The sequence below is a fragment of the Capra hircus genome, chromosome 1 (genome assembly GCF_001704415.2).
Source record: "Capra hircus breed San Clemente chromosome 1, ASM170441v1, whole genome shotgun sequence".
In the NCBI taxonomy this organism is placed as follows: Eukaryota; Metazoa; Chordata; class Mammalia; order Artiodactyla; family Bovidae; genus Capra; species Capra hircus.
Genome location: NC_030808.1, coordinates 73,569,682 through 73,596,776, shown reverse-complemented (window position 1 = coordinate 73,596,776; position 27,095 = coordinate 73,569,682). Strand labels below are relative to the sequence as shown.

At 37.9% G+C, this 27,095-nt stretch overlaps 1 protein-coding gene across 4 annotated transcripts in view; it reads left to right on the top strand.

The window, feature by feature from the left end:
* OPA1 (OPA1, mitochondrial dynamin like GTPase) overlaps positions 9,448-27,095 on the top strand; it is an 81,661-nt gene continuing 64,013 nt past the window's right edge. For 2 of the 4 annotated variants that reach the window (XM_005675106.3, XM_005675103.3), the window contains exons 1-6: positions 9,448-9,710; positions 14,235-14,553; positions 15,212-15,308; positions 16,938-17,045; positions 17,684-17,737; positions 18,422-18,489. In XM_005675106.3, the coding sequence (XP_005675163.2) occupies positions 9,679-9,710; positions 14,235-14,553; positions 15,212-15,308; positions 16,938-17,045; positions 17,684-17,737; positions 18,422-18,489 (678 nt within the window). In that variant the 5' untranslated portion in view covers positions 9,448-9,678. The remainder of the gene's footprint in view (positions 9,711-14,234; positions 14,554-15,211; positions 15,309-16,937; positions 17,046-17,683; positions 17,738-18,421; positions 18,490-27,095) is intronic. The other 2 variants (XM_005675107.3, XM_005675105.2) reach the window with 1 other exon arrangement.

The window sequence follows — 27,095 nt, the reverse complement described above, 5'->3', positions numbered from 1 at the left end:
AACAGTGCAGAAGCACAAACCTAAAATGGTCGTTGACCCCCAGACTCACCACATACACCCTTATTGTATTTCTTCCCCCTCATCCTTTCTGCTTGTCTAAATCTCACCCATCCCCTAGGAGAGAAGAAAATGGCAAGCTGGGTAAGATAAAGGAAACAAAAGAAGGTGTTCTAATTTGTGTTCATTTTATACAAACAGGTAAATCTAATTCTGCTTATTGAGAACTTCTTGGAGGCTATGCATTCCTATCATCTCTCCTACCAGTACAAGCTGATAATTGAATCACCTGCACACAGATTCAGTTTGCCTTCTTTAAATGCAAGCATCATTGCTGCTAAGATGGTCTCCTGACCACGGGATGGTGGATCTCTCTCTTCTGGTGGTGTTTGCAAACTGGATCAGCATTGTTGTAGCAGGCTGCTGCCTCAACCACCCATTTTGGCCCTTCCTGCCATGAAGGAAAGTTAAGGCGAACCAAAGTATGAGAGAATTAGGAGGCCGTCGACAATAGCAAGCAGGTGGGAGCTTATCCCTTTGCAAGGCACACAGTTCAATCTACTTCTGCTGAGAAGGACACCAGAAAGCTGGAAAACCTGGGTGACCATGCAATGTTACTTAACAGCTAGTATATTTCTTGAACAGCTGAGCGTGGAAATCAGGGGGAGGTAGGGGATATGTTATTCATCTAAAAGACAAGAAAGGAGGAACTGTTTCAAAGTGTAGAGAAAAAATATCTCTAAGCAGGAGGAAGAAAGCTCAGAACCCTAGGAATGGAGAAAGGAATATTGTGCAGGCTTTAGACATGGCATTAGCCCAAAAGAGGACACAGCCGTATAAGTGGCCAGAGGTACAGGAAACTTCAAAACGAAGGAAAAAAAAAGCTAAATGGCACAATTTTTTGTTTATTTGTTTGGGGTGGGGGGAGGGGATTGGCCACACCACATACCATGTGGGATATTAGTTCCCCAACCAGGGATTGAACCCGTGCCCCGCCTTCAGGGGAAGCACGGAGTCTTAACCATTAGACAGCTGGGGAAGTCCCATAAGTGGCACAAGTTTTCAATGATGGAAAGGTGTGCCTGTTACCCAGGCATACATGTGCACGCCAGTGTTGTCCTGGGAAATGTTTAGCAATAGCTCTTCCAAAAAAGCATGCATCTGTATGCATAAGGTCATTATAAACTTTACTAGGAATAAGTGCTTGATTATCTTTATTACTATTGATACTGAAGAACATAGTATCAATTACTAAATGTGCTAAAGAAGTTGCTTATAGCACTGGCCTATGAGTTCAGATTCGACATGAATATAAGTTGATATTCTCTATTCATTAACAAGTAAGAGAAATGTGAAATGACAAAGGCATGTCAGAACTTAGATCATCCACGATGTTGTGTAAGATTTCTTTCCTGAATCAGATAACAGATTTTAAATACTGGGAGAATATTTCCTCAATGTTCTGTGCTATTCACAATGTGTTGCTATTCACAACAGCCACAGACACAACACGCTTTTAAATCGAACTTGCAGTATTGCCGTTTCTCTATCACCTACTTCAGACTAAGCGGTCAACAAAACAATAAATCAAGTCTTGATTGATTTATAATAACTAATATAACTAATTTCAACCTCCCAGCAAGATGTCACTGAAAGAAGAATTGGGGAAAGATACACAGTAGCACACTATTATATAGTATTTCCCTCAGACATAAATAATAGACATAATAAGTAACCACATGTGTAGAAAATAACTTTTTTTTACACTAAGTGGTCATAGATAACTTCTGGAGTCCTACAATTTCCTAATCTTCATCGTGCCTTTGAACCTGAAGGATCTGCTGTTTCCAATCATGTTTTTTCATTGTTTTTGTTGTTTAGTCGCTAAGTCATGTCTGACTCTTTTGTGACCCCATGGTGTCTAGCCCACCAGGCTCCTCTGTCCATGGGATTTTCCAGGCAAGAATATGGGAATGGGTTGCCATTTCCTTCTCCAGGGGTTCTTCCCAACCCAGGGATCGAACCCGCGTCTCCTGCATTGGCAGGCAGACTCTTTACCACCAAACCACCAGGGAAGCCTCTGTTGAATAATACATACTTTGCAACAGAAAGCAAAGTAAACCTGCTAGCCTAGAAAAGCAAGCAAGAAAAAGTGAAGCCTGTGAAAAAGAGGTACGAAAGAATGGAAAGAGGTATCTGTAAAGATGGAGCTTGGTGCCCAGCACATTCAAAGAGCATCCACTGGTGACTGTAATCACAACAGTCATAATAGATGGAGAGGAAGATGATATCCATTATTTTACTATCTATGAGATTATTTACGACAGGGACAAGGAAAAAAATTAGACGTAATTTTGCATCTTTAAGATAATGAAAAGACTTGACCTCTAAGGTACAGGCAGAGAAAGCAATAAAGATAAGTAAGGGCAATATCTCAAGATTTACAAGGCAAAAGAATATTAAAAATGACTTAGAAAGCAGGAAACGCAGCAGTACTGTTGCAGAAAATGACATTTGTGACATGGAATGTACACTTGAGATTTCCTTTTAGACTGCAGGAAAAAATATGACAAATGTATACAAACATTAAAAATAAGAAAATGATAAATTTGTAAGCAAAGATTAGAAGTACAAATTTAAAACTACAGATATTCGCAGGTGTAGCTGGGTGAACAGGTGGAGCGTGATACTTCAGACACACACACACACATACACACATACATCCCATAGTATCAGAGAGAAATCAGTCAAAAAATTTAAATGGAGCCGTGTTGTAGGCAGGAGAATGCCTCCCACAAAGTCCATCCTAATTCCTGGAATTTGTGACTATGGAAAGGTGAATTAAGGATGCAGTTGAAATTAAGGTTGTTATCAGTCGATTTTAAAATAGGAAGATAAATGTAGATTATCTGGGTGGGACCAATGTAATCACAAGGGCCCCTAAATGTGGAAGAGGGAGAAGAGTTAGTGTCAGAGTGTTACCAAAAGAATGTGTGGGGTCTGTCTGCTCGCCGTCCAAAAAGCCAATAAACAGGCTAGGTTGGTGGAAAGGAAAGTTTGTTTTACTTCAGATGCTGGCAACTGAGGGTGATGGGCGGAGGACATCTGTCCAAAGGCCAACTCATCCCACTGGCAACCAGTGGGGCAAGAGCTTTTATAGGCAGAAGGAGGGGGCTACATGCAGAAACAGCAGTCAGCTCTGACAGTCATCATCACACTGGTCATCGGTGGTCTGACCAGAGTCATCTTGATTGTTTTAGGTACAGTTATCTTCAGTTCCAAGGTCCACTTGTTCCATTTCTCTGAGGCCAGTCCTCATAACTGTGCAGCTCGTGTCCTAGGTACAGTCTAGTCATCATGTAGCTAACTTCCCCACTGGTGTTTCAGTATCTACAGGACAGCTCATAGGACGTGGCTCGGAATATTATCTACAGCCCTGGGGAAAGAACTGAAGGTCCTTGACCATGCTTGATGACTACATTATTATTATTATTTTGTTTCCTTTGACTGTTTTCCTTTGTTTCTGCATTTCTCATTTCTCTGATTAAATTTATTCTTTGACTAAAGTTTTCCACAGACAAAAGGCACACAGATGACATGGTGAGGGGGCAAAGACCATAGGGTCCTGCTCCATTTCAGCTATATCACCTAACATTCCCATCAGCAGTGCCTGAGAGTTCTGGTTGCTGCACGTCTTCATCAAATGCAGCATTGTAAGTCTTTAGTTTTAGCAGTCTTAGTGGAAAAATAGTCGGTATCTTGTGGTTTTCACTTGCATTACCCTGATGACTAATAGGGATTCCCTGGTGACTCCAGTGTTCTTGCTTGGAGAATCCCAGGGACGGGGGAGCCTGGTGGGCTGCCGTCTATGGGGTTGCACAGAGTCGGATACGACTGAAGCGACTTAGCAGCAGCAGCAGCAGCAGCAGCTGGTGACTCAGTGGCAAAGAATCCACCTCCAGTACAGGAGACACAACAGATGCGGCTTTGACCCCTTGGATCAGGAAGATCCACGGGAGGAGGGCATGGCCACCCACTCCAGCATCCTTGCCTAGAGAATTCCATGGACAGAGGAGCCTGGTGGGCTGCAGTCCATACGGTCACACAGAGTCGGGCACCAGTGAAGTGACGGATAGTGATGACTAATAATGCTGAGCACTCGTTTATGTGTTCTACGGTGTGTGCTGTAATTTTTGGATTAATGACTTCTTCCTTTATCTTATACTTTGAATAAAATACAGTTTGATCCTTTGGTTCAAATACTTTCAGGGCTGTGGGTTGGCACTCTCTTTGAGCAAATTCACTAAGGCCACCCCCATGGCCATTGATTTCACATCAAATATGGGTAATAATTGAAGAAAGAAATGACTTAGCAGCTAAACCACCACCACCATGCTGTATGTGTATATATACATATATACACACATATATATGTACACGCACACATATATATATTCCTTTATGTAGTGTTTGTTTGAATTTTTGCCCATTTTTAATTGGGTTGTGCCTTAGTCAGTTGGGCTTCCCTGGTAGCTCAGATGGTAAAGCATCTGCCTACAATGCAGGAGACCCGGGTTCAATCCCTGGGTCAGGAAGATCCCCTGGAGAAGGAAATGGCAACCCACTCCAGGACTCTTGCCTGGAAAATCCCACGGACTGAGGAGCCTGGTAGGCTACAGTCCATGGGGTCGCAAAGAATCAGACACGACTGAGTGACTTCACTTCACTTCACTTAGTCAATTGGGGCTGCTATAATAAAATGCCATACACTGGGTAGCTTAAAAAGAACAGAAACATTTTTCACAGTTCTGCAGGCTAGACAGTCCAAGATCATGGTTCCAGCATGGTCTCTTTCTAGTTGATTAGATCCTCCAATCTCTGGTTCATCTTCACATTGCCTCCTCCTCTGTTTGTACGTGTGAAATCTTACTCTTGTCAGGATACGTGTAATGGCATTTAGGGCCCACCTGAATAATCTAAAATACTCTCCTCAGATCAAGATCCTTACTATAACATCTGTAAAGACCCTTTCCCCAATTGAGGTGACATTTACAAATTCCAAGAATCCGGACCTGATATATACACAGGTGTCTTTGCGAGTATATAAAAACCACAATTGTTTCTTATATATACTTTTTTGGGACTCAACTCATTGAATATTTATACTGGCTTATTTTTTTTCTTAAGGTTTACAATGTAAGCAATCAATTGAAAATGTTATGCCTTGTATTTCTTTTTCTTGTATTATTTCACTGCAGGTAATACTTTTAGTCCTAAAATATAAACATTATAAAATAATGTGGATTTAATAATTTATAAACGATTTCAAGTTCTTGCACAGTTTTACAAAGGTTAATGTGATTCAGTTTCACGTTTATAAAGACAATTCTCAAACCTGTATTGCAAGCTTTACCTCCCTCTGGAATTCCAGGATTTGATTTCTAAGAGCCTCATAAATTTTTCCACCTAGATAACTCATTAATGCCTCAGCATTAATCATCAATCCAAAAGCAACATGATCGTCTCTATTCCAAAATAAGTTCCCAGTATCTGTGACTATCACTAGCACTGTTCATTTAGTACAGATTGAAATACCAATCATCTTTGATTCCTGTCCTGAATTTATACATTCAGCTTTCCATTGCTTTAAATACTCAGAAATATTTTTTTAGATAATCTTTCACCTCTATCCCCATTGTTGTGCCTGGACCTCTCACACTTACATTTCTCCATAGCTTCTTTTCTAGCCTTCCCAAAATTCAGTCTCTCCTTGCAAATTCATCCTTTTCTGTTTTCTCCAGAATTATCTTTCTTTAGCCCACTTGCTTATGCTATAGTTCTGCCTGTAGCAGAACTTCCATTCCTTACTTGGTCCTCAGTGTCTACTCAACTCAATCTTTGTAAACACTGTTTATATTGTTTACCTTTTTAGGTATGGGTCTCTGTAGCCAGACCATGGGCACTTGAGAACAGGGCTGGGTTTTACTCTTTTTCAAAAATATATATCATTTTTCTTTAAATCCCCAAATGAGGATTTGTAGAAAATATTTTATAAATGTTTATTGATGAGGATTATGACATCCTTTTCTGAAAGGTCAGAATAGTTTGATAACCATAACGGTGCAGTTATGCATGACTTAGCTAGTTTCTCTCCCCAGGAAACTGCAGATGAAGAGTGCAGTGTCAGGGAATTTGGGCATCTTCCAGGAAGAACCCCAGAAACGGGGGAGCCTGGTGAGCTGCCATCTCTGGGGTCGCACAGAGTTGGACACGACTGAAGCGACTTAGCAGCAGCAGCAGCAGCAGGAAGAACTTAACAAAAACTTCTATTATAAAAATTTTAATATAAAACTTTAAAAAATAAATGCAACATTTCAGTTTCCATTAACATCTCACTTTCTGAAGATCTCTGGGATTAAAAGATAAACTGAGTCATTAAATATTTAAAGAGTTCGTTTTTTAATGATGCTGATTCTAATCTTCTGCTATTTCATACAGTGCAGAAAGAAACATCATACATACATCTTCGCACAGTTTGTAAGCAGATAAGGTAGAGGGTCTGAACAGAAAATCAGGTGTGGCTTTCTTGGCATGAGAAGTCATTTCTGGCCTAAGCTGTTTTGTGATCTAAGCCTGGCCACAAAACTTGTCCTCAGGTCTCAGGAATTAATGATCTTAAGGGAACAGAGAACTGGACCATAAAGAAGGCTGAGTGCCAAAGAAATGATGCTTTCAAATTGTGATGCTGGAGAAGACTCTTTAGAATCCCCTGGCTTGCCAGGAGATCAAACCAGTCAATCCTAAAGGAAATCAATCCAGAATATTCATTGGAAGGGCTGATGCTGAAGCTGAAGCTCCAATTAGCCACCTGATGTGAAAAGCCAACTCACTGGAAAATACCCTGATGCTGGGAAAGACTGAAGGCAAATGGTTAGATAGCATCACTGATTCAATGGACATAAACTGAACAATCTCCGGGAGAAAATGAAGGACAGGGAGGTCTGGCGTGCTGCAGTCCACGGGCTCTTGAAGAGTCGGATACGACGTATCGACTAGACAGCAATAACAACAAAAGGGAACAATGCAAAAGAATGCAGAAACAAAGCTGTTATCAGGCGAGAGGGGCAACAATGCATTAGGTGTAAAGACTTCCAGTTCTAGTTCACTGGTAAAGGTTAGCCTGAAGCCTCAACCATCAGATCAACTGGAACCTAAGGGATGATGAAGTTGACCTTTTCTGACCCATGTGACTCCAATCAACTAAAGCTTAGATTCTGTTAACTGGCCAAGCCCCTTCATGAATATGCATGTACCCTTAGCTTAAAAACTTCCCCAGCTTTTTAAGAAAGGATGCACTGCTTTGGAAAAGATTCCCCTGTGTCTCATCACATGCTGCAAGTAATAAATTCTCCCTTTTCCCCAGCTTTGGCTTGACTGTCTTTTGGCTCGACATTCACCAAGAGGAGAACCCAATTGTTGGGGGAACAGATTCAGCAGGCTAAATGCCTAGAAGTAAAATCACAAAACAAGAGTTTAGTAAGATGTAAAGATCACCCATACAGGAAAGGAGTTGCCATTATTTGGTTTCCATTTTTTTTCTCCACTAAAACAACTGGGACTTAACAGTACTGCAAAAAGATAGTTTGTACAGATCAGTATAGTAAGTTCCTATTTGCTCTTTTAACACAGTCACCACACTAAATATAATAAAGAAAATTCCCAGAGTCCTTCATGTGGGAAGTTTACTACCAATGGCTGGGTCTATACTTGGTGTCAGTTTGAAGGAATGGATATTGATTTCAGATCAGTTCAGTTCAGTGGAGCAGTCATGTCCAACTCTTTGCAACTCCATGAACCACAGCATGCCAGGCCTCCCTATCCATCACCAACTCCCAGAGTCTACCCAAACTCATGTCAATTGAGTCAGTGATGCCATCCAACCATTTCATCCTCTGTCGTTGCCTTCTCCTCCTGCCCTCAATCTTTCCCAGCAACAGGATCTTCTCAAATGAGTCAGCTCTTTGCATCAGGTGGCCAAAGTATTGGAGTTTCAGCTTCAACATCAGTCCTTCCAACAAACACCCAGGACTGATCTCCTTTAGGATGGACTGGTTGGATCTCCTTGCAGTCCAAGGGACTCTCAAGAGTCTTCTCCAACACCACAGTTCAAAAGCATCAATTCTTTGGCACTCAGCCTTCTTCACAGTCCAACTGTCACATCCATACATGACTACTGGAAAAACCATAGCCTTGACTAGACGGACCTTTGTTGGCAAAGTAATGTCTCTGCTTTTTAATATGCTGTCTAGGTTGGTCATAAATTTCCTTCCAACCAGTAAGTGTCTTCTAATTTCATGGCTGCAATCACCATCTGCAGTGATTTTGGAGCCCCCCAAAATAGTCAGCCATTGTGGGTTCTGATAATTAAGGGCAAAGGAATTTTCTTTGTGTATAGCATGTGCGGGGGTGGAGTCCTTAAAACTAAGGGTGCTCTTAGTTTTAAACCCAGCCCTTTGATTTTGGTTCTGGCTATACCGCTAATTGACTTCACTACCTTTCACAGGCCATGTCCCTCCTATGGGCCCGTTTCCACATAAAACATAGAATGGCAAGAGTTGTAAGGGGGGAAAAGATATTTAAAGCTATAGAACCGCCTCAAACTACTGGCAGAGATAATGAAGATAGAGATGGGGTCCAGGATTTCTTGAGATCTGGAACCCTTCATTGAAATGCTGGGAGGAGGAAACAACAAAGGAGACTGCGGAGTAGCAGGTCCTGGAGAAAAGGTTAATGTGGGTCCTGAAAGCCGGGGGAGTGCTGAGTATCCAATATTCTGAGCTGAACGTGGAGCAGTCCAGTAGCACCACCCATTGTTGGTGACTTTTGACAACAGCAATATCAACAAATTAGTGAGATTAAAAGCCGGATGACTGCCAGTTAAGGAGTGAATGAATGAAATTATTTTTGATGCCTTTATAAACTGCACAGGCATGAAGTCTTCAGCTCGCCGAATTCATGAGCTTCTCTTGGCTCTCCTTCAGATTCTAAAGCATTTAACCTGTCCAATACTCCTCTCAGCCTGCCAAGATTGCTCTAAACTTATGAAAGTTCTTCCTAAACAAAGACGTCATACAAAGGAGCAGGCAGCAGTGGGTTTTCATTACTCTGTTTTATTGCTCTATCACTGTATTAAGTCATTCTGTATTCCCTAGCCTCCACTATGCTCAAGCAATATTACACTTTCTTAAATTGGTAGCCACCCAGTGAGAATTTATCACCTGTATTTCACGCCTTTCAGTCCCTGCCCTACACCTCCACTCTTCCGCTCAAGAATTTAACTTGAGGCACAAGTTCGCAGTTCCGCCCCGGAAACAGAGGGCGGAGTGGGGAGAGGGGAGGGTTCCTGTAGAGGCTTTGAGTGCATGCGCGAGTCCTCCGCCGGACCGTTTTTGCTGCCCTGCTGGAAGAGCGGGGTGGAGGTTTGGCCGACGGACCGAGTACGGGTGCCCAGCAGGCTCTTACGGAAGTCCATTCGCCATTGGGAGGGCCGCAGAGGCTGCTCTGTGCCCTTGTTGCTGCGGGCCTCTTCCTGGGTCATTCCCGGAGCAGGAGCCGGACTGGGGCTAAACCCGGGCTCCCCGCCGGCCGCCTCGGCGCCTGTGTGACCTCCTCGCCGGCGGGATGTGGCGAGTACGCCGGGCTGCCGTGGCCTGGTAAGTCCGGGCTCCGATCTGGCTCCGTTATTTCTGGGGCGTCCAGAAAACGGGGCTGCCCCATCACTACCTCCAGAGTGTGCAGGTAACTCTCAGGCCAGGCGGAGGGCAGTTAGATGGTTCCGGGATATTTCTGACGTCCCAGAGTGGCAGGAGCCCTGACTGGGTTTACCTGAGATGCTGGCCCCAGTAGTGGCCCCTGCCCCTGTTCCTCTCGGAAGATTCTGGGCCCATTTCAGTCTTGGCCTGTTTCTGTTGTCCTTTTGTGCCTGCCCCATTCACCCTTCTGTCCTCGCTGTTATCTCTCTCTGGTGGCTTCTGGTTTCTGTCCCCTCTCTCTCCGGGCTTTGGTGCTTGCTATCCATGTGTCCCTTTTCTGCGTCTTTTTCTTCTACCTCCACGCTAGGTTTACATTGCCTTTGCAGGTACCCGAGCTGTTCTGTTCGAGTAAAGAGGACTCTGCCTCTTTCCTTAGTCCGCTGAAGAACATGATTTGGAGTCAGATTTGGAGCAGTGAAGCATACAGTGTCAGAGATGGTGATTAGAGATATTCTCTTAATAATAGCTTTCTTTTCAGTGTTCTTGGAGGGAGAGTTGCTTTTTGGATGTGAGGTGGTGAATGTAGCGCCACTTTTCTAATCACCGTGTTACTGTTGACCTGGTCTGACTTAATTCTAAACCGAAAATGATAGAAGTATTGACATTTCTATGGGTTGCTATGTGCATTTTAATGAAATTAAATTTGGCTCTAATTTTTACACGTAGTTGTCTTCTAATGTTCTTAAATACCTTCAGATTTAACTCATTGTTGCAGGCATTTGATAAGAAGTAACGTGCGTGTATCAAGCAAAGTTGGAAAAACCTGGATTTCCTGAATTAACTCAGTCTCTAAACACCTGTCCTGAATATTTTTTTAGGATTGTTTTAAGTGGTGTAATTTATAGTGTTTGTAAGTGATGGAATCCATTTGCTTTATATAGATTAACCTGGAGTCTAAATTTAGAACTGAAAAAAGCATACAATAGTTGTAGTTTTAGTCAATTAGAATGCTTGGATAAGTTACTTCTGACCTCACAGAATTTTAATTTCTGAGTATATCCACAGCCCTTCGTACTAAACTAAGTTATTTACAACATTTTTATTTCTACTTCTCAGTATTTACTAGGGAAATATATCTAGTTCTCTTTAAATAAGAAGAGGAAAGACTTTTCGGAAAATAGCGCACTGTGTTGAATTGATTAAGTTATTTAGGAAATGCTTTAAAAATTGAGTTTAGAAACAAACTAGATATCAACTGATAATTATTTATTCAGTTGGATTCTGTCAGCTGAATTGTTTCTAAAGTTACTATTGACTCCATAGTCATGGTTTAAGATATCTTATGTTGACTGCACAGTTTAGCTGCCTGCCCAAGTAGAGATGAGGAAGGTCAGATGCCCCATGTTCTGGAGTTTGTCTTTTGATGTATTTCCTGTGAAGGTTATGAAGGAGTACATTTAAATTGTTACTCTTTAACAAACATTCTTTGATGTGTATATCTAAGTACATACTCATAGACATGTAAGAAGAATAATGACCAACATTTATTTAGGTGCAATAAGTATTTGCATAAAATTGTTGAAAAAATAATTACATGCTAGGTTACAGTGCATAGGTTAAAAGAAGATAAATGAGAATAGATGATTTCTGGAGTGAGGATCGGGGAGCCTTGTTTTGCATCACATTCGATTTTTAGTTTGGCCTAAATATAGAAGTATATATTCAAATTCTTTTCCACCATTCACTAGTCATTCTACCTTAGGTGAGACACAGTTTAAAAAAGCAAGTTGGAAAAATAAGGATCCTTACCAGGTTTTTCTGAGAGTTAACAGTAGCATTTGTGCAAACATCTGACATAATGCTTGTCAGTTAAGTACCCCTTTCCCCTCTCTGTCTTTCTTCACAACATAATTTCACTGTTTCTCGATTCCTTTTTCTTAAGATATTTAGAAATTAGAGTCCCATGTAATTAAATGAAATATTTTATTTCTTTAGAACGGGCCCTGGCCCGTAGTGAGCACTATGACTAAGATAATCAAGTGTATGTTTGTTGTTAGGAGACTGTCATTCTCTGCCAGGAAGAACAAGAGGGAAGAGCTCAGATAGTAACATGTGCATTTAGATCCTTTTCTCTTTGGGGTGTTTTTTGTTCTCTTTCTGTTTCTGGGGAGCCTGGTACCTGAGGTGTTAATTTTTTCTTAATTTCCATCCCTGAACCATCCCTGGATTGTGAGACATGAGAAGGCAAAGAATAGATATTGTAAGCTACTGGAACTTTTGTGATTAAAAGTAAAAGTTTATGTGCCCCTTTTTGTATAAGTGCATCCATAATTCATGTTTATTTTCTTTCTTTTTAAAAAAATTTTTATTCATTTTATTTATGTCTATGCTGGGTCTTTGTTGCCGCACAGGACTTTCTGTAGCTGCAGTGAGTGGGGTCTACTCTCTAGGGTGAGGGCCCTAGGGCACATGGGCTCAGTAGTTGTAGCGCTGGACTTAGTTGTCCCCCAATATGTGTGATCTTTTCAGACCAGGGATCGAACACATGTCTCCTGTATATGCAGGTGGGTTCTTTACCACTGAGCCGCCAGGGAAGCCCACATTGATTTTCATCCCTGTTTTAACCTAACATTACATGAAGTCTTTTGGTATATCTACATGGTCTTCATACTTATCACGTTAATGGCTATACAGTATCCTCTTTTGTTTATATGCCATAGTTGATAAATTTTTGCTCTTAATATTATATATTTAAGTGGTAACATTTTTTGCTATTACAACACATCTTTTTTCCCAGTTTTATTGAGATATAATTGGCATACATCACTGTATAAGTTTAAGGTGAGCAGCATAGTGATTTAACTTAAATACATCATGAAGTGATTATGACAGTAAATTTAGTGAACAGCTGTAGTCTCATATAGATTCAAAATTAAATAGAAAAAAACATTTTTGTGATGACAATTCTTAGGATTTACTGTCTTAACTTCCATATATAGCACAACAGCTGTGCTGATTGTATTTATCATGTTGTACACTACAGTCTTAGTATTTATCTTCAGTTCAGTCGCTCAGTCGTGTCCAACTCTTTGCGACACCATGAACAGCAGTACACCAGGCCTCCCTACCCATCACCAACTCCCGGAGTCCAGCCAAACCCATGTCCATCAAGTCAATGATGCCATCCAACGATCTTATCCTCTGTCATCCCCTTCTCCTGCCCTCAATCTTTGCCAGCATCAGGTTCTTTTCAAATGAGTTAGCTCTTCATATCAGGTGGCCAAAGTATTGGAGTTTCAGCTTTAGCATCAGTCCTTCTAATGAACACCCAGGACTGATCTCCTTTAGGATGGACTGGCTGGATCTCCTTGCAGTCCAAGCAACTCTCAAAGAGTCTTCAATACCACAGTTCAAAAGCATCAATTCTTCTGCACTCAGCTTTCTTCATAGTCCAAATCTCACATCCATACATGACCACTGGAAAGACCATAGCCTTGACTAGACGGACCTTTGTTGGCAAAGTAATGTCTCTGCTTTTTAACATGCTGTCTAGGTTGGTCATAAATTTCCTTCCAAGGAGTAAGTGTCTTTTAATTTCATGGCTGCAGTCACCATCTTCAGTGATTTTGGAGCCCAGAAAAATAAAGTCAGCCACTGTTTCCCCATCTATTTGCCATGAAGTTATGGGACCGGATGCCATGATCTTAGTTTTCTGAATGTTGAGCTTTAAGCCAACTTTTTCACCCTCCTCTTTCACTTTCATCAAGAGGCTCTTTAGTTCTTCTTCACTTTCTGCCTTAGAACTGTAAATTTGTGCCTTTTGACTGCTTTCCCCGTTTCCCCCTTCTACCACTATGCCTGTAGTAACCACAAATCTGATCTCTTTTCTAAGTGTGAATGTTTGGTTTTGAAGTATAATTGACCTACAACACTACATTGGGTCCTATTGCACAGCATAGTGATTTATTATTTCTATACCATTTCAAAATGATCACAGTGGTAAAGTCTAGGTTGGATATGTCGCTAAATAAAGATATTTTGTTTTCAAATTTATTGACAGCAAGTAGCTGTCAATAGCTAATAAAATAAGTCTCTTTTTTCCTTTAGTTTTGATTTTTGGGGCCATGAGCATTATCCACATATAGTAAATCAAGGGACAGGCTCTGGAGTCCCTCTGTCTAGGTTTGAGTCCCTCTGGGAGCCTCAGTAACTTACTTATATCGGTCTGCCTTTTTCTTGTTGATAAAATGGGGATGATCCTGGTAGTTTTATCATAGGATTATCAGGAGGATTAATTGAGTTAGCTCCCATTGTAGCAGTGTCTGGCACACAGTAAATGGTTAGTGCCTGTGCGCTATTGTGAGACATGGCGTAACTGGTCAGGTGTGCCCTGTGTGTTTTCCCTTTTACATATTCCTTTTTAAATATCATTTCTTTACATTGTTTCCCTGTCTGATCTTTCTCCCACACCTACTTTTCTTTCAGCGAGGTCTGCCAATCCTTAGTGAAACACAGCCCTGGAACAAAAGGAAGTTTACCACTACAGAAACTACATCTGGTTTCACGAAGTATTTATCATACACATCATCCTACCTTAAAGCTTCAAAGACCCCAGATAAGGACGTCACTGCAGCAGTTCTCCTCTCTAACTAGCTTTCCTTTACGTAAACTGAAACTTTCTCCAGTTAAATATGGCTACCAGCCCCACAGGAACTTTTGGCCAGCCAGATTAGCAGCAAGACTCTTGAAACTCCGGTATCTCATACTCGGATCTGCTGTTGGGGGTGGCTATACAGCCAAAAAGGTGAGTTTCACTTTGCTACTGCTTTTCCAGTTATTCCAGCGAATATTTTAAAGCTTCATAGCATATGTCGTTTTTCTTTAGTGTAATACAATATAATTAGATGTTTAAACATTTATTGTGTGTCTCTGTCATGTGCTAAACTGTTTTAATGGCGCTAATAGGAAAATGCTCTCAGAATCTTAGTTATTATAAGAGGTGAAAATGGCCTAATGGAAGGAGCACTGACCTGGGAGTGAGAATACCTTGGTTTGATTTGCAACTCTGCCATTTAGTAGCCCAGGAAGGGAAGTTAGGTGGCATGCTCCTACAACCACTTTGTGGCAACTCTGGGATCAGAGGCAGGGTCTCCTGATCCCTGGTTTGTCTTCCTTTTATTCTTCGAATCATGTTTAAAGTCAAATCATGAAACCTATTTGAAATAAAAGTGTATTTTAAATTTTTCCATTTTCTGTATTTAGTAAAGAAACATTTACATGCTTTATACACGTGTCTGTTAATTTATTTTTAGAAGAGCAAAGGCCACTTTGTTTCTTAAAATTGTGAACATAATACATTACTCTTAGCAGCTTAGCAAGTTTTAACAAAATAAATTCAGCTAGTTTTTCTTTATATTTTATATGGCATTCAGATCATTTGATTGGCATACTTTATCTTTTAGACTTTTGATCAGTGGAAAGACATGATACCTGACCTTAGTGACTATAAATGGATTGTGCCTGACATCGTGTGGGAGATTGATGAGTATATCGATTTGGGTTTGTATCAACATTAGAATACTTTTCTTGGTTGTCGCTTTAGGAGAGAAAAATAGTTGTATTGAGATAGCTCCTTAACTCTAAGGTTGCAACAGTTTTATTTTCATAATGAAAGTAATAGACTAGCAGAGGAAAAATTGGTAAGAAACAAAAAATAATCCACTGGTTCATCACTTCAATACAGCTGCCAGTGTAGTTTCTTTTGATTGTACCTACTTTGTGTATGTGGTTAATATTTTACTTTCCTTTTTAAAAATTGTATAGTCATAGTGAACAAACACTTTGCTATCTTGTCTTTTGTTAGCTAACACATTTGTCAGCATTTTCTATGCTGCCAAGCAGCCTTCTTGAACATCATTTTCAGTGTTGTATGTTACTCAGAACAGCTTCACCTAACTAACTCTCTTTGAGTACCTTGGTTACCTCTACTTTTTATTACCAAGTTCCTTAAAAGCCAGCTAGTGGCCAGAGTAATTTCTCCTGTTAGTCTGCCATTGTTCCCTTTTTCTAGAGGTAGATGAGAAACAGGTATATTTGATAGTTGTGATAGCCAGTAAGTCATGGTGATCTTTAGGAAAAAAAAATTGTCTGATGAAATTATTTTCCTCAGGTCTCTCTTTATAGACTTTGTGTAGACTTTTTTTAGACTTTAGCTTAGGTGTATGCAGGGATGGATTTAATCTCTGCATGCACTATTCACAACACTTTCTTAAAGATTGTTGCACTGATGAAGATATATACAGGAAAAGCACGCCTTCAAATTATTTTTCTAACATTTATGAGGAGAGCTTTTTAACTTGATAGATTCACCAATAATACACAGTAATGGCCATGGGCCTCGGTTCTGAAGCTAGGCTACCTAGGCTTAAACCTGACTGCCTCACTTCGCTGGGTGCACAGGTCCTGTTACATCTCTGTGTTCCATTCCTTATCTGTAAAATGGGGCTGATGAGAACTGTTTTGTAGCATTTCCATGAAGATGGAACAAGTTAATGCTTTCATTGCATTTAGAATAAGACCTAATACATATTTTTATTTTGAGAAACTTTGTGTTTTATCTTCTCCAGAGAAAGTTAGAAAAGCCCTTCTTGAATCAGAAGATACTATATAGTTGTACCAAACTGGGACAGAATTGTTGAGTATTTGTAAACAAAAATAAATACTTGGTCACTTTATAAATAAGGCTAGCAAAAATAAAGGCTTGTCTTGGGTTCATACACAGGTTTTCGAATGTAATGGTAGCATAAAAGGAGAAAGAGAAGGAATGAAACTCTGTTCTTGAGTTTAGACTGACATTACTTGTTTAGAGTTTGGGCCAGCTGCTGCAAAAGATTTTTAAAGTACTTCTGATTCCAATCCAGTGTTAACATTTATACCTTGTTTCTGTCTCAAGGCGTTTAACTTATGAATCAAAAATATCCAAGCCGTATGTTTGAGTCTTTTTAAAAATTTTTCATGGCTTATAGAATATTATCAGAATAACACGTTGTTTCAGATACATGTAGCAGTTCTAGTTGGAATAGAGAGAAAAATGGAAAAACTGTTTAAGTTTGTATATGATTATTTAAATTGTATGAATGGTTCAGTAGTCACATATTAATTTGGAGACTATCCTTTTCTTTTCCTCAGAGAAAATTAGAAAAGCCCTTCCTAATTCAGAGGATCTTGCAAAATTGGCACCTGACTTTGACAAGATTGCTGAAAGCCTCAGCTTACTGAAGGACTTTTTCACCACAGGTAAGGAAAGACCTGTGGCTGATCTCATTTAAAATATCAGGAAACACAGAGGAAAGATACTTAAGATACATTCATATTTCCATCTTTTAAATGAAAATATTTAGTAGCTTTTATTTATAAATGAAAGCCACGTTTTTTTATTAGAAAGATAAAACAAAATTTTGCTGCTCCATAGTTTTAATTTTTTTTTATTTATTTATTTTTATTTTTTGGCCACATTGCACAGCATGTGGGATCTTAGTTCCCTGACCAGGGATTGAACCCACGCCCCCTGCAGTGGAACCAGAGTCTTATCACTCTGGAAGATTCCCGTGGTTTTAATTTTTGTTTGGCCCAGCAAAATGAAGATTTTCAAGAACTTAAACGTCTTGGCTTTAGTCAGTGAGGGGAAAGTAAGTCACTTGTTCTTGACAAGCAGATGAGACTTCCTGTGTGTTTGCTTTTCATAATTGATTAGAGCCGATTTTAAAACATTTAATCATAATGGACCATTATGAGTAGAATTTACTAAGGTCAATCCTGGTGTATTTGCCCAATTCTGCCCTACCATAATATAAATCTGAGGTCTCAGACATCTTTGTTTGCTCATTTCTGATAAATTTTACATTTCTATTTCCCCTTTTGCTGATTTTTCACAGGTCACAAATTGGTTAGTGAAGTCATAGAAGCTTCTGACCTACTTCTCTTGTTAGGTGTGTAAACAGATATTTTTGCTGATCTTAACATGTCTTTTAAATGCTTCTAATAAACTAGTTGCAAATAAAATTACAGACCAAATTTATAATGCTGCTTGTGCTGAATTTTAAAATGTCAGAATTATATTGGGCAAATTCATTATTCTAAATTTAGGTGGAAATAATAAAATAATTATTTTGTGATGAAATTAAAATTCCTAAGTATGTATCTATATTATAAGATTAAAACTGTTAAAAAGAAAGTTTGCTTAATGAAACTATTTTCTTGAACCAGATCTGGTTGTTTCTCATAACTGAAACAAAGCCATTTTAGTTTGTCTCATCTGTCTGGTCCCAGTTGACATTTTTACTTTTTTTTTTTTACTGTATGTGGTCTCTTATGGCAGTAGTGTATGGCCGAACTGTAAGTATTCTCGTGTAAAATAATCTTATCAAAGATTCTTATTTTTTAATTGTACTTTACAGTGACATTTTTAAAAATCAGTTAAACAGGTCCTGTAATTGTTTTGAAATTTTTTTTTCTTAGGTTACCACTTTGTTTCTTAAAATAAGAATAGCTTTCCAAAATGATTTTTGCTCTAAAAATCCACTTACCTTTCAACTGACTAAATATGATATGGAATTTAGTTTAGACTTTTGGCCTCACTGGAGAATTTATAAGACTGAATATTTATCTTTAAGGTTCACCTGGAGAAACAGCCTTTAGAGCAACAGATCCCGGATCTGAAAGTGACAAGCGATACAGAAAGGTAAGTATAAAGGAGCACTTTCCACATAGATAGTCTTGAAAGATTTTTTTTAATTTTTACTTACCCTGGGAGATTTTAAAATGGTAACATCTGAGAAGCAAACATAAAATTATCCAATGGAGGTATTGTTATTATTCTTGGTACAAAATGCAAGGCATTTATGCAACAGTTCTGGAAATATAATTGGATAATCCGGTTTCCCTCAAATATATTTGAGAATTATTAGTTTCCAGGGTTTTTGTGACAAAGGGTTTTGTTGTTAAATATGTGTGGGGGAAAACTGGTGTAAATAAAACAAGCAGGCTTCTTTTCTCTGGGATTTCTCAGACCTGATATATGCATGTGCACTGTGAAGCTATAAGAGATTCATCAAAATATGCAGTTTTCTAAATATATTTACCAACAAAACCCTTTTTTCCAGGAAATATCTTCTAGATACCAATGTTTCATGTTATATACTTAGGGGAAATCTTAAGGAAATACCAAGTTTGTTACTGGGGGATATAGATTTCTATTACATTGGTAGTCAACAGAATTATGTGTGGAATTATTTAGGATATGCTAATTTCCATAAAATCCATATAAAGTTTTAGGAGATTTGCTGATATAGAATAACATGCATTGTTGTGTATTTGTATTCATGTTAGCCTGATACTGTCTTAATCTTCACTTTTTTCATCTTTTCAAAAATTGTGATACAAGTGATTCCTTGAAAGCTTTTTTCAAAATAATACCTAGATAAATAGATATCTGGAAAATACTCTATGAATGTTTAAAAATTAAGTGCAAACATTTAACAAATAATGAAGGTTATTGTGGTTTTAATGCATTGAGGTAAATAATTTCACAGCTTTTGGGGGAAGCAGGAAGAAAATAATTCCTTTGTTTAGATTTCCATCTGGTTTCTTATCCTTCAGCTTTGAACTTCTTATGTGATATTCCACGTGTCAATTATATTTCAAAAGATTTTTTTTTCTATTTTAACTTGATCTTTTGGAGAAAACATTTTTCAAGATGTGTGTATATGTGTGTGTGTGTATTTTTTAAACTTGATCATTTTTTATATCCTTTTCCATTTCCTTTACCCTTGGTGTTATTTTGACCAGGGACACCCTTGACTATGCATGCTACTGGGAAGAAAAATCTGAATAGAAATTAGCCTATGATGATCAACTTTTTTTTGAGCCAAAGGCTTAACCCTTGATGCAGGTAGATTTAATGTACAGAGAGAAACGAATGTATCTGAGGAGAAGGAACCTCTGTTACAGAGATGGTAGTATGATTTTCTTTCTTTTTTTTTTTTTTTTGGTAGTATGATTTTCAGGTGCCAAGATTTCTTGTTGCCTAGATCAGTTAGGCGAGGCCTGCATCTCTGTTCTTTTCTGACATGGCCTATGATTGTTTTGGTTCCTGAGAATCCTGCCTGTTTTGGACCTGACGGATAATTCCCTTATAATCCTGCTAAAGTGATAAATGAGTAGTAGTAAGTGATAAATGGTCAGAAGCTCCGCAGTATAGAAGAAACAAGAGAACTAATCTCTGAAAATTTATTTATATTTACAGATTTTATTTTATACAGTAGACATGAGAGCAAATTTATTGCTTTATTTTACAGTTCACTTTGCTTGAAGATAAATACTGCAGTAGACTATTTCTTTTAAACTTTTCCATAATTTATGGTGATTATCTTTCCATTAAAAGCTCATCAGTTATTTCCAACTATTTGTTATAAATACTACATCGAGTTCTAATTAAGCCATTTTCATAGGTTAAATCAGATAGTATTAAATGTAGTATAAATATTTACTATATAGAGAAAGTATTGTCAGCCTCAACTGGTGGTTTTGAATTTTATTAATATGCAGCATTTTTTCAAGGCTTAAGTGTATACCTGTGATGTTTGAAAATAATGAACTACGCAGACAAGATGCAGATACATGGATCGTAAGAAACTTGTCTGTAAATGGATGGTTGAATGTAACCATGGAAAGGGAGACCTTAGCAGAAGCCTCCTTGAAATTACTCTAAAACATCAAATTTGCAAATTTGGGCAATAATCAGAGGTGGTAGGATGGTAGCCAGGCAACCCACTCCAGTGTTCTTGCCTGGAGAATCCCAGGGACAGGGGAGCCTGGTGGGCTGCCATCTTTGGGGTCGCACAGAATCGGACACGACTGAAGCGACTTAGCAGCAGCAGCAGGATGGTAGCCAGAGTTCAGGTGGTGCCTTTTTGGTTGGTTTAGTCTGGTGTTTGAGAGCCTCAAGATATAAAATAATGGTCATGACTTAGCTTAATGATCGACTCGTTTATACCAAAGTTTCTAGCTAGACTTATCTTAGAAATGTAAATGTGAATTGGATTTTTTTTAATGTAATAAAAAACATTTCTATGAATAGAACTAAAAAGAAAAACTTGTTCTTTTTAATAAGAGAACACATCTGGAAAAATACTGGTGAGTAGAAGGATAGTTAGGAGCCTTTGTAAGTCAGCTTAAATGAAAGTGACAGGGAGTTGCAGGAACATAGAGGTCAACTGACTTGAGTCAACAGAAGGAAAACAAAATTGACAGATTACCTGTTGTTCCCAGTCTGGAGTTGTTAGACTTTAGGTGTTCTGAAAAGTTGTAATTGAGGTCTTCAGAAAGTCAAAAAGCATTTATTTCCACGTAATGCTGCACAGGTTAACTAAACATCAATCAGATTTCTTTGATTTTGCCTGGGTTTATATCTATTCAGTTTGTGGACAGTAGTTATGTCGATCAAAAGTTCTTTATGTGTTTTTGATAAATAAAAAGTGGGAAAGTACTGAAACTACATTTTAGTAAATGCTTTTAATCAGAAAAATTTAAACTTGTGTCCACTATAGAAAAATACTGGAAAGAGCCCTTAGTATGAACTTAATAATGTTTTTGAGACCTGGATATTTGAAGGCAAATTCAGAATTGGAGTGGCAAGCCTTCTTTAGTGAATTAATGGACTCACCTGATTTGTAAATCCCCAGATTTCTGTATTCAGTCATAATATGTATAGTAACGGGACCACATAGTGTATCTCCTCTTTTTAGATTCAGTAACATTGATGTGTTCTAGTGAAAATTTGTTAAACGAGACATTATCTGTGCTTTTGTTCTGTCATGTTTCTGATTGGTCATAAACATCTCACAGAAGTAGTAAATATTATTTTGAAGGTTATAAGTACATTTATATTTATAGAAAATACTTGAAGTCCAAATCAAAGTGTTGTTACCATTTTAAAAATAACCATTAAATAGCAATGTTCTTCCTTTCCACATGTTACTGTAATTCTTATTTGTGTGGCTTTACTTATTTTGTAAGTAAAACTTGCCCACTTCTCTTCCCTTTTCTCTGCCTAATTTTTCCTCATCCTCAAAGTTCAGCTTCATGAAGCCTTCTGTAACCATTTTAGTCCCAATAATTATACTCTTAACATTTAAGACATTAGACAGATGAAACACTATTTACTCTGGGTTCCATTCTTAGTATTTAATGGGCTATTTCTGTCACAAAATCTCTGTTCTCAAAGCACCTAGGATATTGCTGAACTCTTAAAAAAAACATCTTGTCAATTTATTTAACTCGGTAAAAGGCTAATTTAAAGTAAGTAAATTTGGCTAATGCTAACAAGAGTGGGCCCAGATTTTTATGTGTCTTTTTGCTCTGATTACCTGTAAATTTCTCTTGGGCTTCAATATTTGAACAACTATTGAGGAGAATAAGAATGTGAAGGAGCACATGTCCTTGGATTTCTGAATTGTAACAAAGCAGTATTGCTTAAGTGGGATTTACATTTCTGGAAATCCTCATGCAACAAATGATGTAAACTGTGGCAAAATGAAATTCTCAGAACCAGCACCATCAAGAAGCCGCAGATTCAGGAAGCTTAAGTTTGCTGAGCAGCTAACAACTAGCAACTGTACGTGATTAGATACTTATTTTATTCCTTAATGATAGCATATTGCATTTTTTTGTTTTTTTTACATTTAATATATACGTGTACATAACACTGTCTTTAGGTGTAATAATTTGGAACAAAGGGGATTTTGTAGAAATTGTAATTTTGATAAAAACTATTGGTAATAGACTGATTTGTCCATCTTTAAAAATTATCATTTGTAGAAATTGTCCAAACAGTAAAATAGGATATGGTGTTTCTGAATTGGGGCAAGTTAAATAAGTAGAAAGACTTATTTTCTTCTGATCTCCAATATTAAAAATATTTTGATTGGTTCTGAATATCTTGAGAAGAATTATATATTACTAGGAGGGAGAAAGGAGAAGGTGATGGCGCCCCACTCCAGTATTCTCGCCTGGAAAATCCCATGGGCGGAGGAGCCTGGTGGGCTGCAGTCCCTGGGGTCACGAAGAGTCGGACAAGCGACTTCACTTTCACTTTTTCCCTTTTATGCGCTGGAGAAGGAAATGGCAACCCACTCCAGTGTTCTTGACTGTAGAATCCCAGGGACGGGGGAGCCCGGTGGGCTGCCAGACCCACACAGAGTTGGACACAACTGAAGCGACTTAGCAGCAGCAGGAAGGAGAAAAATAGGAAAATAGATCTTTGTAGCTAATAGCAGAATTATTCAAACTTTGAAAAGTAGATTAGTGCCTAGAAATATTTTTTAAGTGGAACGGGAAGAAGTTTTTACTTTCACAAAGTTGTTTTCTGGACCCCAAACTAATAAAACAGAAGTTGGCAAGCTTTTTCTTAGAGGTCCAGATTGAAAATATTTTAGGTTTGCAAGCCCTATGGGCTCAGGCAGCCCACTATAGTTTGCCAGCTCCTTCTCTAAAGGGTAATTTACACATGTCCTCTGAAGTGTTGTAGTTTTACCGTTTTCCTTATTTACATGTAGATTGAACCTGAAGGGTCAGACACTAAAATAGTGAGACTGTAGAGCTCACAGGATGCTGTCAGGTGCAGACGTTGAGTCACACTGCCTGTATTCAGACCCTGCCCTTCTGGTTTTCTGAGGTGTATGACCTTGGATAAGTTCCTTAGTTTCTCCAAGTTTTTGGTTTTCCCTTCAATAATAAGGGGCATGCTACCTGATAATGGTTAGTGTGGGCATTTCGTAAAGTCCTTCAGCATAAGATCTGGCACATAATAAAAGTCAATAAATATTAATATGATGATATTATCTTATACTTTGAATTGTTGCATGAGTTAACAGCATATTAATGTTATTTGATGAATTTCTTCTTCTTTTCTTATTTCTTGTTGAGTATATTCTGGGAATTGTGATAAGTGGGAAAAATGGATTGTGGGCTTGATGTTTAGCTTATTTACAGAGTAAGCAAGTTTTAGACAACCCAGTTTGGATCTTATGCTGTAAACTTTGTGTATTTTTGCAGCAAACATGTGCCAAGCCCTAACCTAGGTGCTGGCCATAACACACCTGAAGTGTCAAGACCTTATTCTATGTGCTAGGTATAAAAACAAACAAGGTGTAGGCCCTCCTCTGCTATTCATGTTTAGAATACTGTTAAAGATACAGTATTTTTATTTTTTTGGCCATGCCTTGTGGCTTACAGGATTTTAGCTCTCTGACCACCAAGGATCAAACCTAGGGCCTTAGCAGTGACAGCTCCAAGTCCTAACTACTGGGCAGCCAGGAAATTACCAAAATGTAGTATTTTAAATGTATTCACATAAAAATGAGTCATAATTTCGAGGTTTTAAAAAATAACAACCATCAACTTTCAGAGGTCTTTTAGCACTTTCAGTTATGTCTTGGTTTTTGGAGTTGGTTTTCTTGGTCTGACGCTATGCTTTTTTAAAAACCCGAGAACGTTGTACATGCAGTATGGGACCGTGAGAGCAGCGGTGTCAAACTGACAGTAACCAAGAGATGTTTTGAGAGTGTATCACCTGGGGTCGTTTACAGTGACTATTGTTATAGGCCACAAGTACTGCGTTTTTAATATATGTCATTTAAAATTATGTGCTGTTGCTTGAGAGAAAAATGTCTGACCTTGGGAAAATATTTATTAAGTGTTTTGTTCATATAAGGATGTATCTGACACAGGAGGCACACACATTTTTCTTCCTCCTTATTCAACATGGCCTTGGCTTTAAAAGCTAGCCTAGCAGTGCATAGATAAGTGAGATGTGATGCCTAAAATATAAGTAACCATTTTTAGTTGTATAGTATAGTGTAAATAGTTTTTTTCTGTGTCTAATTCTTGTTTTCTTCCTACTTTTTTCAGGAGGTAACAGTTAATTTCAACTACCTTCACATATCAGTGCTTCAGTAACAGACTTGGAAGGAAAGTGAGGTGTCACTAGAAAGAGGATGTTTTTCTTATACTTTAATACATGTTAGAGTATTTACCATACAGTTTGTATATACATGTAAGCAATGGATTAGAGAGGGGTGTTTAAGTTATCAATAAATAAGAAACCTGTGTGTGAGAGACCAGCACAGTTTAGAAGTGTGGAATATTTTCATACTGCTTTGGTATTTTATAAACTATAATACTGAGGATTATGTTAATTAAAGCACAGGCACATTAATGTGTAAGCCAACATGAGATGCCTTCTTTAAAAGAGCTATTTTGAGAAATCTAAACACTTGGATGAGTAGAAACTATTAAGATAAATGACTGAATAAAAATGAGCTGAGTAATTTCTTTTGCCTGACGAAAAGCAGGGATACATGAAATGAAAGAAAAGGACGTAAAAAGTTATGCGAATGATGAGGCTAGTGAGTTGACATTGCATTTCTTTTAGATTTATCAATGACCATAAAAATGTTTATTTAAAGAATATATCTAAAAGATAACTGCAGTTTTTTATAAGTATATTTTGTACTACTGAATTTGGAAACAGATGTTGAAATTTCAGTTATGTTACTTGCCACTTTGATGTTCTCTTACTTGTCATGCAGAAATATCAACTAGTTTCATCCTTTGATTTATAGTAAGTCAACCAGATTCATTATATTGGTACAGTTTAATGTATTAAACCTAAGAAGGTAAAAAATTCCCTTAATTGTTTGTTAATATTTTCCTTAAAGTGCTGTACTATAAAATACAGCTTTTCTTTTTGTATTTATTTCTTTTCTGCTAAACTTTTTTATTTATATAAATGTTTGGATTATATAAACTAACGTATTAAGCTTCCGGGTGGGTCTGCTAGTTAAAATGTAAATGTAACATTAATCAGTATTTCATTTTAAGAAGCTTTATGATTATATTAAAGAAAATAAAATATTTTTGGCAGTTATTTATAAAGCTCTGAGGCTATTTGAAACTCCTAACTTAGATTATTTAAATGAGTGTTAATTTTCCTAACTTTTAATTTTTATGACTTGGTAAAAATTGAGCCCATTGTTCTCCCAGGTAAACTATTCTTATGAAGATTAAAGGGTGACTTCATTGCAACTTTACCTTTTTAGGGTTTCTAATTAAGAAAATATAAGGTTCGTAGCATTGTCAATTCCCGATTGTTACTTCTCCTACATTTCTTGAGGTTGGTTATCTAATAGACCAGCAGTTAAAAACGCTGTATAGAAAATGGCCTGTATTTTAGTTTCATTCCACATGAATGCAGTGCATTAGATGAACATTTCATTATTATAAATGGAATGACATTTTAGCGTAGAAATGGTGATTACTTTGTACATAGGTCCAGACTGAGTTTTTTTCCTTTATTGTTTCTGTAACAACTGTATTATCTCCATATTTTAATTATGTTCTTTAATGGAACTTGTGCTTTAGTAATTAATGTACCCTTGGTTATATTCTCAGAGGCCGTTTTTACTTAATGTCAGAACAGCTCATAGAAAGTGAAAATTCAGTCACAGTTCTTATTTGTTGTTGTATAAAACTAAAACAGTACCTCAAACATTTTTTAATTTAAAAAACTCTTAAATTTTAATCAAATAAGATTATGTGTGTAGGCATGTAAAATTATGAATTAATGTAAAACCTTGATTAACTTGATGCTCAAAACTAAGTTTTCAGAGATATTTATTGATTTATTTACTTTTTGGCCATGCCACATGGCTTGTGGAATCTTAGTTTCCAGACCAGGGATTGAACCCGTGCCCCCTGCAATAGAAGCAGGCAGGGTCTTAACCACTAGACCACCAGGGAAGTCCCTTAAGGGATCTTTAGTTGAAGACATTAGATGTTAAGGAAAAAATATTTACTTAAAAATAATGGTTTAATAAGTAATTAAGCTATTATGTATTCTCCATTTAGTCTTAAGAAACTTAACGGTTGAGAATTAGATTCAGGCCTGTATATCAACACATGAAAAATCAGTTTGGGTTTTTTTTTTGCCCCCTATGTATCAAGTCAGGAACATACACTGGTTCATATTGGCAGTTCAAAATTAAGGGTGGGAGTATTTGTTTTCTCAGTGTTCCTGTTACTCATTTAGTGGACTGAAGTGCCGCCTTCGTGAGCATTCCAGTTAGTCTAGGTTTACTATGTGTTGATATTATATCTGGCTCATTTTATTCAGCAAACAGTCACTTACTGCATTTTCCTTTTCGCTTTTTAGACTATGGTGTTTTATATTTGAGACATAATTTTACTGAGGGGAAAAGTGGAAATGTGGTACAGAGCCCAGTTATATAG